Source organism: Mycteria americana, chromosome 3 (assembly GCF_035582795.1).
Source record: "Mycteria americana isolate JAX WOST 10 ecotype Jacksonville Zoo and Gardens chromosome 3, USCA_MyAme_1.0, whole genome shotgun sequence".
Lineage (NCBI taxonomy): Eukaryota > Metazoa > Chordata > Aves > Ciconiiformes > Ciconiidae > Mycteria > Mycteria americana.
The window spans coordinates 89,469,850-89,484,850 of NC_134367.1; the positions used below are offsets into that span (position 1 = coordinate 89,469,850).

At 46.9% G+C, this 15,001-nt stretch overlaps 1 protein-coding gene across 3 annotated transcripts in view; it reads left to right on the forward strand.

The window, feature by feature from the left end:
• KIF26B (kinesin family member 26B) overlaps positions 1–15,001 on the forward strand; it is a 312,433-nt gene that overhangs the window by 284,442 nt on the left and 12,990 nt on the right. For all 3 annotated transcript variants that reach the window (XR_012774798.1, XR_012774797.1, XM_075496030.1), the window contains exon 12: positions 375–3,807. Coding sequence is in view for 1 of the 3 variants with exons in the window: in XM_075496030.1 (XP_075352145.1) it covers positions 375–3,807 (3,433 nt within the window). In the remaining 2 variants the exon portion in view is untranslated. The remainder of the gene's footprint in view (positions 1–374; positions 3,808–15,001) is intronic.

Below are 15,001 nucleotides of genomic sequence, written 5' to 3' on the forward strand. Positions count from 1 at the left end.
TGTACTGAGTTTTCTTGTTCCTCTTCACATACACACACACACACACACACACACACACAAAATCAGCAAAGCCTTTGCCAAATATCTGATTTCTTTGGCCAGGCTCAATTAAAGGAGGGATCCTAATCTGTTTGTTCAGTAATTTTTTTTGGAAGTCTCATGATTTTGAGTGGGACACGGAGTTGGGGCATTGGGTTCGCCATTGAACACTGTTGTGTGTTTGCTGTAGGACTGTGGATAAGAAGCTTCAGAGCTCTGTGGCTTAGTTTAGAGATTTCCCAGTTTAGATGTGACTGTGACCTTTTTGTGTATGCGCGTTGTGCAAGGAGCTGTTTGCAATGCTGAAATGTCGTGGTCTCTCTCTCATCTTGCAGTACACATCAAGTTCTTCTGGAGGAGAGAGCTCTTGTGAGGAGGGCAGGATGCGGAGGCCGACCCAGCTAAGGCCTTTCCATTCTAGAAACACTGTTGACCCAGACTTCCCTATTTTGCATTTATCAAGTGATCCTGATTATTCGTCCAGCAGTGAGCAGTCGTGTGACACAGTGATTTACGTTGGCCCCAATGGCACTGCCCTTTCTGATAAGGAACTGACAGATAATGAAGGTCCCCCTGACTTTGTTCCCATAGTTCCTGCTCTGCAAAAGACTAAAAACGAGGGCAGGTTGGAGGAAGTTAGTGAATCAGGGCCCAGCACATCTGAAAGAGACTGCCTGAAGTGCAACACCTTTGCAGAGCTCCAGGAGAGGCTGGATTGCATAGATGGCAGTGAAGAGACCGACAAATTTCCCTTTGAAGAGATGCCTGCTCAATTTAGCTCAGACCAGATGTCTAAGTGCTCTGTCTCAAGCCAGCTGGCAGAGCTTAGCCACTTACCAGAGTCAGATAAGGAAGATGCGATGCCAGAATGTCAGCATCCTGATAGAGAAGCCAAGGAAAATATAAATGCAACACCCAGCAAAACTAAGAGAAATCACTCCCCTGTTCCTTCTGGAGCTCTTACTAATGTTTCAACTCCTTCTTCTCCCAGGAGCGTAACAGGCAGCTCTAGTAAAGAGCTTAGCTCTTGTCAGTTAGCACACAGCACCAGCTTGCAGAGCAGCAGAGAAGGTCTCAACACCTGTGGATTTGTGGAAGGCAAACCTCGGCCAATGGGTTCACCGCGGCTTGGCATTGCAAGCCTCTCAAAGACATCTGAGTACAAGCCACCAACTTCTCCTTCCCAGAGGTGCAAGGTCTATACACAGAAAGGAGTCCTGCCCAGCTCCACTCCCCCACCAGCTCCCCTGAGTAAGGATACTGGGATGACATCTAGTGAATCTTTATTGCAGCCAGAAATCCGGACCCCACCTGTAGGCATGAGCCCTCAGATCATGAAGAAGTCGGTGTCCTCCAGCAACGGGGATTTTGAAGAGACCATTCTCGATGAAGATCGGCAACAAAGCATTTCTCCAGAATCCAAGAAGGAGATTCTGAGCACCACCATGGTGACTGTGCAGCAGCCATTAGAGCTGAATGGAGAGGACGAGCTGGTGTTCACCCTTGTAGAAGAGCTAACCATTAGTGGGGTCCTTGACAATGGGCGCCCAACCAGTATCATCAGTTTTAACAGTGACTGCTCTGTGCAGGCTTTGGCCTCTGGGTCTAGGCCAGTCAGCATTATCAGCAGCATATCTGAAGACCTTGAATGTTACTCCAGTGCAGCTCCTGTGTCTGAAGTCAGCATCACGCAGTTCCTTCCACTTCCAAAGCTGGGCCTGGATGACAAATCCCAGGATGATGGCAGCAGGCGCTCATCCATCAGCTCATGGTTGAGTGAAATGAGCACAGGGAGTGATGGTGAACAGTCGTGCCACAGCTTCATAGCCCAGGCATGCTATGGGCATGGGGAAGCAATGGCAGAACCCCCTGTCTCTGAGTTTGCAAGCACCATACAAAGTGCCAGCATGATTTGTGTAAGTGACAAACAGAAGCCAGTGACTGACAACATGCTTATACTGTCAGAAATGGGGGAGGAAGCTTTCGGCAAAGTGCCACCCATCAAAGGCTGTAAAATATCAGCTCTAGGGAAAACTACTGTTACAATCAAAAACACCGCAAGCCTCAGCAGCTGTGAAGGCTACATCCCAATGAAGACAAACATTACTGTGTATCCATGTATTGCCGTTAATCCCTTCAAGGCACAAGACACTGATGACGCTGTACCAGCAGTAACTGCAGACCCAAAGGTTGCTCATCCCCATGACGGGAGAGAATCCAGTGCTAAGAAGGATATCAAATTTGAAGACCCTTGGCTGAAGAGAGAAGATGATGTAAAAAAGGACAGCTCTGGGAGTAGCGATGGGCCAAGGCCTGACGCAGCCACAGTTTCAGCCAAGCCTGAGCACAGCACAAAGCAGTCCTCAGCAGACAGGTTTAGCAGCAGCAGCGGGGATGCCTCTATCTCCCCGGGATCTGACAGTCTGAAGAGGATTGTGGATGGGTGTGAGGTGGCAGCATCCGCCTCTGCAACCCAAAGCCCTGTTCATTCCAGTGATGGCTTGAAGAGTGGCAGCCTCCCTCGAGGGCTCCCGAAGGCGAGCAAGCTGGAGGAGCCTGACAGCCACCTCCATTCTACTGCCACTGACACCAGCGGAGTTGGCTCTCCTGCCCTTCCCCCGTTTTCTAAGGCTAGCCTTGACAAGAAAATGGCCTCTCCCAAACACTGTGTCCTCACTCGTCCCAAAGGGACCCCTCCTCTGCCACCGGTGAGAAAGTCAAGCTTGGATCAGAAGAACAGAGCCAGCCCCCAGCACAGCGCAGCCAGCAGCACCATGAGCAGTCCCTCCAGCCAGCCCGGGTCCTTCCTGGCCGGCTTCCCCGAGGAGCTGAATGCCAAACAGAAGGGCCCTGGCATCGACAGCAGTGGCAACAACAGCAGCAGCAAGCTTTTCAGTGCCAAACTGGAGCAGCTCGCCAGCAGGACCAACTCCCTCGGGAGGTCCACAGGAAGCCACTATGAGTGCTTGTCGCTGGAAAGAGCGGAAAGCCTGTCCTCTGTGAGCTCCAAAATGAGCCCTGGCAAAGACACCACCATGCCTAGGGCCGGAAGGAGCCTCAGCCGCAGTGTCATGTCCTCCCCCACCAACTCGGGCCTCTCCCAGTCCGCAGGTGCCTCCCCAAAAGCCAGCCAGTCGAAGATCTCTGCAGTCAGCAAGCTCCTGCTGGCGAGTCCCAAGGCCCGCAGCCTGTCTGCCTCTGCCACCAAAACGCTCAGCTTCTCGACCAAGTCTCTGCCTCAGTCCGTAGGGCAGAGCTCCAGTTTGCCACCCAGTGGGAAGAACATGTCCTGGTCAACGCAGTCCCTCAGCAGAAGCCGGGGCTCCAGCCTTGCTTCCAAATTGCCCCTTCGGGCCGTCAACGGGCGGATTTCGGAGCTGCTCCAAGGGAGCGCCAGTGCCAGAGGCTTACAGCCGCGGGGAAGCTCAGAGGCAGATGAGCACGGGGGCCTTCCCGGAGATGAGAAGCCAGCTGTTCACATGCTGCCTTCACCTTACAGCAAGATCACCCCTCCTCGGAAACCTCACCGCTGCAGCAGTGGTCACGGGAGCGACAACAGCAGCGTCCTGAGCGGGGAGCTGCCCCCCGCCATGGGGAAAACAGCCCTTTTCTACCACAGCGGGGGGAGCAGTGGCTACGAGAGCATGATGAGGGACAGCGAGGCGACGGGGAGCGCCTCTTCAGCGCAGGACTCCATGAGCGAGAACAGCAGCTCTGCGAGCGGCAGGTGCCGAAGTCTCAAAAATCCAAAGAAACGATCAAATGCAGGTAAGCTTGTGGTGGTGCGAGAGAGGGACGCAGACCAAAGCAGATAACTAGTACGTGGTGGGGAGGCTGGCCCTGAAGGTGCGCTAATTCAGTACCAGCTATATCTCTTAGCAGAGAGCGAGGCCAGGGTAAGTGTTCTAGGCTCCGAGCTTCTTCATTTTGCAACATGCACAAATCCTGCGTCGCTGCATTGCCTTTGCAGTGGAGTCTCCCCCTCACCCATTTCACTTAGGTTTACTTCACATGAACAGAAGAACATTTATCCCTAAAAATGGTTAGTATTGCCAATGGCAGCCACATTCAAGTATTTATACAAATATTCTTCGGATTTGATTCCAGAAAGGAATCAAATTCCTTTGTGAGGTGGTGAAATGTAGCTGTTATTCTTAGGAACTTTGGGCACGGACTCCCTTCTTGGTGTGTACGTGTTTCACCAGCACAAGACCAGAGTGTCGCTGAACAGCAGTATCTGTTGTGAGCCCGCTTTTGCTCCTTGTGTGCTCTGGATGCCCAAAGCTGCAAAATGCCCTGCAGCTGAAACCACCGCTGAGTTCCTTCTTCCCACTGTAGAAGATGGAACAAAGTTGTGCCCATGCCCCTTGAAAGATGTTATCCTGCCTCTGGCACTCTTGGTTTTTAACTTTTGAGTACTTCTTTTCCCAGTAATTTATTGATAACAAATAATAAATTATATTAATAATAATATATGGGAACTACTGCACTGAAGCACTTGCAAATCTGAAACCTTTTTAGTGATCATAGGAAAGATCAGAAAGGCTTCATCTTTGTTCAGATATAATCCCCAGTAGCTTTCACGCTACATCAGGACTTTTTAAATAGATGGCAAGAGCCTCCTGGGTTGTAACAAGAGTCTGTGCAGTTGCAACTAGTACATCTTCCCACCAGAATGAGTTTCAGAAAATTGCAGGACAGGGATGAGGAGCATCCATCAGCTGGTCACCTCACGTTTTTCCTGGGTGCTGTCTTCCCAACCTGAAGTGCGAGTCCTGCCTAACCTACTTTTGAAAAAATGCCCATTGGCATTGGAACTGGTGTGCACAGGTATGTGAAATATCAGTGGCTACTTATCCTACAGTAGCGCTGGCTGTCCAAAATGTGTTATTCTCATAGAGTTCCTAATGCACCAGCCATTCCCACTTGCGGGGATACTCACCTCTGGGATTCATTTGCAGTGAACTGAGTAATACATAACTCTCCCTTTCTTTATGCTTTTGACTGTGGTAGCAGGAAGAACATGTGCAGAACAGATGTGAATACAATAGATACCGCTATTAAAACCATATCCATAAGTGCATGGCTGATTGTACCTGTTCAGAGGATGCATCTGAAAGTGATCACTCTACACAGTGCAAGCACAGACCAAGTGATGAAATAGTCTTTCTGAAGTTAACTTAGCATCCTATGAGAAAACCTCTTTCCTATCCCTCCAGTTTATGTGGCAATAAATTGATCTTCCTCTTTCCGAGGAACTGTTCCCTTAATAGCTCCTTTCAAATATAAACTTTTTAATGGTAGCTTGCATGAAAAAGAAGGATGATTTTTATGTTGTGGAAAAGGAAAACCAAGCGGTCCACAGAGATCGCATTTCTGGGTGTATACTGTCAACTGGGTTGTATCTTGTGGAGAAACTGACCATATGATATGGACTTTTTCCACAGGACATTTAGATGAAAAAAATTACCAAGTTCGGTGAAAACAGGCAGCTATGTACATGAGGGAACAGAAGGAAAATGGCAATATAGATTTATCCTTATTATTAGACACTACAGAACACACACCCCCTTCCCTCGGGGAGATACTTTAAAAAAATACTCTGAGAAGAGCTTCAGGCAAAGCCTGTGGATTCTTTAGACTCCAGAGTTCATCCCAAACCTAAATCAGTAGGAGACCAGGATCTGTTTACTCTCTTGCTCATAAAACTAGTTGTTTCATTTCACTTCTCTCTGCTTAGATTGGAGAAGGCTGGACAAGGCTGGAGATACAAGCGAGGAAAACATTGTCTTTGTGTTATAATTACAGAAAAGCTTCATATCTGTGTGTGGTACTTTATATCAGGGTTATATTTTGGCTTACAACTTTGGCGTTCGATAACCCCTATGTAGGACTGAACATTGCGTCAGTGGCTGTGAAAAGGGAGCTAAGAGGCGAGGACTGTTTGAGACTCAGGTTTCAGGTTGCTCTTGTAGCAGCCTGGAAGACACACGTGGAGAGAAGAGGCTCTTCCATGGTCTAGCCAGCCTTGGCCTCCCTGGCAGAGCAGTGACGCTGGTTTGTCGTGCTGTGCAGATATGCAAAGGCAACGAGTGAGGGGGCGAGCAAGAATCTTTCCTTAGCGGGAAACATGGAGAATCTAAGCTTTGCTGCTTTTTTTACTGCTGTGTAACATCTGACCTGTGTTTTTCACCAAATACAGCTTTTTCACCGGCTGACAGATTAATCTCTTTATTCTAATTTCTTGTGTGGTTTGGTTCTTCTCTCCCTGGTCAGCAACATCGCAGATATCTACCCATTGCTGGACGTGAATCTCTGGGGTGGAGGGTTTTCAGTGGAGGGCCTGTGCCCCAGTGGGCTCAGCATAGCCTGGCACATGGACCTCCCTCAAAGTACTCTGCAAAGCTTCTCTCTTAATTCAGCCTGTCACCTGAGGTGGAGAGATTCTAAGTGCATTATTTCTGATACTTTTGAGAGCGATTCCCTATATCTGCTAGTAATTCCTGTACTGTTTTGAATGAGTGGTACTTGTATTTGTGTATAAGTACAACCAAGGCTTTTGTGCAAATTAAAAAAAATAAATCTTTACTGCCTTCCATATCTCTAGCAGCAAACCACTGCCCAGAAATTAATAAGGCTTCACTTTCTTATAACCCAGCTCCTGTTTGCATTTGGTCCTGCAGCAGTGAAATCATAATTCTGTTTTGATGTGTTTGATAATAGTATAATTTTTCACATGTCAGCAGATTTATGATGACATAAAACCAGGATTATGACTTCAATGCAGGAGAACATGAAGGAGGAGCTGAGATATAAGGGAGAATAGAGCTGTTCACAAATATATTTTTATTGCGTAATAAACAAAAAGAATGCAAAGGTTTGCAATCTTTCGTCATCTGTAATATCTCCTTTCTATAGGTCTCTTCTAGTGTGAATATTCTCTCTTAAGGAACACTTTTTAATGAAAAAGATAGCAGACAAAGGTTCTGAGCTCTTAAAAGATAGATATTATTTTAATACGTAGTGTCAAGAGCATTGGACCTTTCCTGATTTGCGGTCACAGATCCACTGTGCTGTAATGGATATGGCAGTATAGATATGCTCATTTCAGGTCAGGCAACCTTGTCCACTTTATTTATGATTATTATTAACAGAAATGCTAGCTGTCAGACACGATCAACATGAATCAGCCCAAGGCCCCTGTAAGAGGAGCTATAAAGAGTCTTTAAGAGAATCACCAGCAGCCCTGTCAGATCTTACAATTACTTTTGAAGTTCTGACACACTGGAGAGACATCATTTTTTTCTTCAGATTAAGATCTTGTCTTTCAATGCTCTTAAGTGCATTATTTGTATGTGTAGGTATCTGCCCTGGATGTCATACATGAAGCATCAGACCTACATTGACAGCTTTTGAAAGATAAAGCTAGTTCACATCCTTCAGTGTTAGCCTTAGGTTAAATTTTGGGCTCTGCCTGACTACCTGTACATTTCACAGACAGCCCAGTATTGTGTGTACAAAATTAAAATAAAATTTTAAAAAAATTGCCTCTTGCATTCTGGTACCTATTGAAAAATCATGTGTTTACATCAGGAAGCACATAAGCCGTTCTCCTGAAGCTAACCTATCCATTTAATAAACATTCCCATCTTTCTAGCATTTAACGTTGGTCCTATAACACCATGTCAGCATATATTGCCCCAAAGTGACTGCTTATGGCAGAAACAGAGCTATTTAGCCCTGATCTATGGCTGTACATTTCAAAGCTTTGTACAGCTGCTCTTTAATCCACCCTGTGGTGTAAGTATTATTCCAGACCCCATTTTACAAATGGAGAAATGAAGGCAGAGAACTTTACTGACTTGCCCGATGCCTACAGCTGAGAGCCAGATCCAGGGTTAAATTGGAGGCACCCTTGACTCCTAACCTCAACGTCAACTGACTTGGCCACACATCCTCCCCTGCCCTTGCTGAGCAGCGGAGAAGAGGGTCTCATTTGTTATTTTCTTTTTGTGGCAGGCCCTTCCTCCCTCTCTGCCCGCAAGCATCTCTGCAACCATGTTTTCTCTGATTTTTTTGCTCACTCTATTAGCCTTTCCCCTGTAAGAAACGATTGGCATCTCAGCCACATTTCTGGCTCTGGCTCTAGTCTCTCTCTCTTGGGTAGGCAGTGCTGTCCTGAGCAGGGCCCTGAAGTGTTAGGGCATAGTTCATACAGTCATCGCTAGCACCATTTACATATTATTTTTTAATTCCTCAGAAATGTCAAGTGCAACGCCCAGTGCTGCTCCGTGGAAAGGCAATGATAAGGGTGCTTTTGTAATACATATTCCTGTATGTGATCAGAAAATGCATCCCGGCTGAACTCCGTTTTACCAAAGCCATATTTGTATCCTGGGAACACAACAGGTATTGAGAGGGAGGCAGGCAGGGTGGCAGATTAGGACTTGCAAGATCTATGTTGTATTCTCTGGTGTGCTGCTGGTTTGCTGTATCACCTTGGGCAACTCGTGTAATTTCTGTGTTCCCTGGTTACCAGCTCATAAAACTAGATAATGGTGGTGTGAAAAGAGTAACAGCAGGGTCCTTAGATCAGCAGTGTTACCTACCTGCTTTCTGCTCTTCTGCTTTGGTCGTTAGCATCTATTCCCCAGTTTAGTTTGAGAGTACATGGGAATTACTCTAAAATAATTCTCAATGCAAAACGTGACTGGATGATTTCAGAGATGCAGCTTTAGTGCTAGCTCCAGGTCCTGCCTGCTGTGAGCTAACAGCAAAGCAGGAGCCCAGGCTCTGTTGACGTTTACCCAGTACAGCCAGGCCCTGTTTGCATTCCCATGTTATGTGCACGAATGCCTTCTTTCTGCCGTTTACTCCCCTCTCCTACAGATGTTCTTTACCGTTCCTGCCCCTTGCAATGTTTCAGAGCTGCCAGACCTGTAAGGAGACCTTCCCCAGGGAGAGCAGAACGGGAGGGGCTCTGAGAGGAGCTTTTCCCTGGAGACCACAGAGACCTTCCTGAGCCTGTTTTCCTTCCTGTTCCCTGTGGGAATAGGGTTTGTGCCTAAGAGAGTCCCCATCCCATATGACATCCAGTTAGACCTCAGGGCTGCAGTTTATCACTGCTTGCAGCGCTCTGCTGAGACGGGATGGACCTCTGCCAAGGAGCGTGTCCTCTTCGATTTCTCTAGCAGAGGTTTTTTGGAGCTGAGTCTGAGCCTGGAGCTTTACTGGTGCTGGGGCTGGTGACAGCAGGATGAAACGCTCAGGGCAGTGCTCTGTGGCCCAAGCAGGCTGGGGGGAGCAGCAGACATGCAGCAGCCAGCGTAATGCACCGGTGGGGACAGCTGCCTGCCGGCTGGTGTGCGTGGACCTGCGCCCAGGGGCAAAGACCCAGGCTAGGGCACGGGTGGAAGATGTGACCCCTGTGGGAAGGAATAAGAGTGTTGAAGAGGTGAGGCTTAGGGGAGAAAGTCCTTACATGTAAAGTGCTTCCAGGTTGGGTCAGTCTGGGCCAGTTCAGCCTTCCTGAATGTTGAGTATCAGTGAGCATCAGAAAACAAAAATCTAAGGGATGCTATTGATAGTAAGGCTGAGTCCGGACAAGACCGGGGGAAAATTAAGGTTTCCAGATGCTGACTTCCTGAAGTTTAGACCTGTGCCCCGAGTTGCAGTTGTATGTCTCAGCGTTTGCAGGACCCTGCTCTTGTCAGTCCAGGATAGGATTGGCGTACGTGTACGTGTGTGTGTGTGTGTGTGTGCACGCTTTCATCTTTGCATGGGGAACCTGCCTGACTATAGATAATTAAAGATTCCTGCTGCAGCATTTTATGGCTTTTGCAGTAAAGTTTCATGACTCCTTGCGGCTCTTTCTCAGTACTAAGTTTCACCACCAAAGCAGAGCAAATTGCTACATGATTTTAAACACTTTAATAAAAAGACAGACTGTTAAGACATGACAATAATTATCTACAATTGGAGTCCCTTTTTCTCTCTCACTTGTGTGCTCTGGGTTTCACTGGTGGGAAGTTTTTAAAGATGGAGATTTAGAGGTTCCTGGAAAGCCCTGAAAACTCTATATTCGAACACATTCACTCTCTGGAAGCACTTAGCCCTGCCTACGAAAGCAGCAGAAAAAGCCAGAGGCTGTAAATTATGAAAGTCCATCTCCAACCAATATTGCAAAGCATCATGTTTTGAAATGTGGCCAAAATGATAATGATGAAACAAAACACCAACAAAGAGTCTGAGCTTTTCTTATTGAATCCAAGTGAAAAGGAATTTGGTTCATGTTTAGACTGCCTAAGGGACAGTGTGGGGAGCTGAAAATTGCTCTTTGTATCACAAAGCCTTAGGGCATCTCCAGCGTTTCTACTTTAACTTGCTTACAAGTGATGGTAGCTAATGGATATCCTGCATTATACCTTTACCATGACAAAGGATGTTTAGAATTATACAGCAGAAAGCTGTTTGCATGCAGGTGACCACTTTATGCATGTGACTGCTGGCTGGACAGCCCTGGGGGGAGCAGAGGGAGGGGAAGTGTGGGCTTCAGCTCCAATTTTTTTTTGCTCATTAAAACAACAGCATTGATTTTCCCAGGTCAAAGCCAGGCCACTTCATGCAGCAAATCTGTGTTGAAAGGGATCAGAGTAATCATTTTTTACACGCTTGACTACTGCATGCCAGCACTGAGCTTTCAGCCACATGAACATAGGAATGATTTAATAGAGGAAATGGCAGCAGGCTATTGTGCACGGTGAAGGCTCCATGTAACATGCATGACTGAGTCGCACACCATTAGGCTGGGTGTAAATAAAACCTGCTCCTGACACTGCCACAGAATTAGCTCACTGGAATGCCTCCACCGCTGTCCTGTCGGGAGCTAATGCTCTGGCTGCAGAGCCCCTTCCCCCTCCAGCCTCTGCCTTTGCTGCCCAAGCGACTGGCACAGCTATTTAGTGCAGTACTGTCGTAACAATAACCAGCTCCTTAAATAATGCCACAATGCTGACAAATACCTGTTAAACCAAAATCCAGCCCGAAGTGAGATAAATATTTAGAAGAGACTCTGGTCGTTTTTTGCTAGGGTTCGTGGGTGCTGAAAACTCACCCCCCGTGATGGGCATCTTCCCTGGATCATCTCCCACATTACTTCTCAACCTGCCACGCTGCAGGAGGGCTGCTTCCTGATCTGGTTTCAGGAGTGCTCATGCACCAGCTCTACACTGCCTTGAAAAGCTCCTTTTAAAGCGAGACAGTAATTCAGGAAGCATGCTGGTCCTTATGCCAGTACAGAAGCAACATATCTAGTATGGGTATAGATGGAAGATTATAAACAAGGGTCGCTTTATTCCTGTGTACAGCAAGCAGTGATTTCTAGCCTCAAGTGTCCTTGTACTTCTTATTGATTCACAGCAGCAGGAGTGCATATAAGTCAACACAGAATACGGCCTGAATTATTTTACTGTGAGGTGGACATAGAAGATTTTCTTCTGAATGATGGATCCTGCCAGTGATTCCTATTCCAGGTGTTCAGGTGCAACACGGTCCTTCCTATGTAATCTGAGTTGCCAGGATGAGCGAATGCTGTTTAGATTTTCTAAAATAAATGCCCGGATTCTTTGGTGTTTGGAGTATTGACCTCAAGATGGGCACCCTAAATACTTCTGGTGAAGTCTTCACACCGTCAGAGGGGCCTTCCACTTGAAAACATTGGCAATGTCTTCAGTAATCGGGGGGGAACTGTGCAAACTGTATGAAAATCCAAGGAGTGAACAGCTATGTGCTCTGCACTGGGGAAAGTGCACTAGATAGGAGAAAGGAGGTCAAAGGAATGGGGAGGAGTTGGTTCAGTCACGGACAACTGCCTATGAGGGCAGATCCCATTAGGAAATGGGAATGAGAGGAGAAGTCAGCATTGCATTTTCAACTCAAACAAAGCAGGAGCCCTGTTGTCAGACAGGGAGGAGCAGCAGGGGGAACAGGACAGACAATCCTTACCAGTAAGCAAACAGTTTGATGCTACATTTGAGGCTGATGCTATTGCTACTGGAAGCACAATATTTCTTGGAAATGAAGCCACAGAGGGAACGGTGGGAGCTTAGGAGTACTGCTTTACTTAGCAGGGATTGCTTTTTGTAATCATCTTGAGTTTGGATGGATTGTCCAGTGAGAAAAACCAAAATGCTGAACAACAGGTTCTGTACAGAAAGGCAATTTTACCTCCCGTAACATTAACTGCCGCGGGGAATAGCTTTGGCTCCACGTCCTGCCTTGAGCACACACTATAAACTTCCGAAATTATGATATATCAAGTTACAGTTTCATTTTCTGTTTGAAACACCTTGAAATTTCTAGGACAGCAGTTGTTTTGCATCCCATTCAGATGTATCCTGCTTTGAAGAGACATGCAACACACTTCTTTTCATGAAGATTTTGCATTTATACTTTTTAGTTTTTTCACAGAAAAGATGATCAGTCTGGAATGTCTGCTTGGAAAGCAATCTAAGGGGAACACTCCAAAATATACAGTACCTAAGCAAAACCAGACCTCTTAGGGTTTCTGCCCTGGTCAACACATACTTTTATGAGCATACATCCTTATGCAGTTGGGCAATTTTGCTGAGGTCAGGGAGTCTTCTTATCCTTAAAGTTACCCTTACATACCTAGCTGGCTTGGTCTGTGTTTCTAATACCTTAAGGCTTCTCTGGACTTATCTTTGCTGAAGTATGTTGTAGCTTCAGTGCTACTCTTCAGTCAGATCTATTTTCACACTGCACACCTTCACTACTGTGTTTCTCCCTTTATCTTAATTTTAATCTGGCCAAACCTTAGCCTATAGCTCAAGGTAGAGCAACAGATCTGTTGCAAAAGCAAATCTTGTATTCCCTGCATTTTCAGGGCTACTTCATAGTCCGGTTATTCATACTCTAGCTGGGCTCAAAAGGGGTTATTCTGAGTGTAGATAAATTCAAACTGAGTGAAAAACACATCCTCCAAGACATTTAGCAAATGGCATGTTGCTTTACATGCTGTACGGTCATAAATGAAAGTGTCGTTATTCTGTTCTGGGTTCAGCTTACAGGATTCCTTTCAGATCCATTTTTGGTATAAATTCTTTTTTTAATGGAGGAATGGATCCCATTTACACGGCAGGAGGGTCGGCGGGAGGGTCAGCGGGTTTGCCGAAGTGCTGGGCAGGGCGCACGCTCCCCCAGCCCCAGCCGGTGGGGCAGAGGCGGGAGGGACCTGCCGAGAGCTGCTCCTGCTGAGCTCCCGGGCTGCCCGCTGCCTTTGTAAGGCGTGCGTGGGGAAGGAGAGGAGTGGTGCGCTGCAATTCCTACAAAGCATTTTATTTATTATACAGTCAAAATTTGTGAGATCCTAATGCCATCAAGGGCTACCAGTAAATTTGGGACTTCAAACGGGTAGTTGCTATGCAAATGGAAAACTGTATTCGTTTTAACAATTTAATTGTTGTGTCTGTGTGTTGATATGGATGAGCAAGCTGTCAACTACTTTGTGACACTCACCTTGAAGCTCTGCTTTGGCTGTATCTCCTTACTGATACCAATTAAGGTGAAATCAGAAAAAACAGAGGCGAAATGGAGAGGGCAGTGGCAGGAGTCTCCTGCCAAAAGACAGTTATTTTCTGTACCTGGACTAATTAACAGCTTGTTAATCAGTGCATGTTTAGAATAAACTAGATTCGGTTTTGCCTCACTACAAAGATGCAGGTGATCTTTCATCTCATTTCTCCGCAAAGCACTCTAAACCTCAGATGAATCATCCTGAGTCAGCATTCAAGGCTCAGATAAAAGACATCCCTCTTTCGCTTTCTTCTCTGCCTTGCACACAGACGTACCCGCTGCGATGGGGCAGGGAGACCTGCGCGGGTGGCCCCTGCGTCCCGAAGGAGCCCCTGGGCAGACGGCGTCGAGTCTGCCCGCCTCGGGCAGCTCTGCCCTGCCGCATTGCCCCGGTGTGCCCGGGGCTGGCAGCCTCGCTTTGTTGTGATAGCCCATGGGCTATCCAGGCGTGAGCTCTGGCTAAAAAAGCATAATGAGCTCATGTTAGCATGTCTCCTGCTGCTATGGTAGCCTCCACTGCCTCTCCACTGAGGGGTAGGCGCTGTTAGCTGGAGCCTCAGGTTGGAGCCCTCCTTCTAGACACCAGGCTTCTGTTTCTTATTGAGCCAAAGGGATATGAATGGGAACTAAATGCAAAAACATTTACCATCATCCCTGATTACCATCATCCCAATTCATACGCTGGTGACATCTGTTTTGCTTTGCTCCAAATAAGAGCCTGACGCTGTTCTCGTGGCAAGGTGAATTGGAGCCATCCACCTGCATTCCCAGGGTGTCTCAGACCTGGACTTTGGCTCTGGTCAAGACATGTTTTTTCCAGTGGGGATGGATTAAAAGTGCCCCATTACACAAGAAGGTGGTGTTAACAGCCACAGTGGGGAAAAAAAAGAAAGAGGGAAGAAAAAAGGAAGAAAATCAAACATCACAGAAAAAGGCGCTACCTTAGTCATAGTTCAGCCATGCATGGGAGAGCTGGACAGAAGGAATTTCCAGTCTGCTCAGCTCCTTTGCTGAAATGCTAGAGCTAGTCTGTAGGCATGGCATGAAAGGAGATGTGACCATCAATGCGGGGCACAAAGTAAAAAGAATTAGCAGCACTCGGCTGCATTACACAGGAGGTCAGATCTGATGCTTGTAAGTGTTGCTGGCTCTAAAAGTTGTCGAGCAGCAAAGATAGGAAAGAGATTGCTTCAATACTCAGGCAAAATTTGAAAGACTGCTCCTATGAGACACCATGGCCAAAAGCCTAAAAAGTATTTTTAAAAGTATTTAATGCCTAAATCCTTTTGATCTTGAGTGACACTAGGGAAGTACTCGGTGCCCTTCACAACTGAGCAGGTGGAGGGCTCGTTTCCCAGGAGGGGCTGAG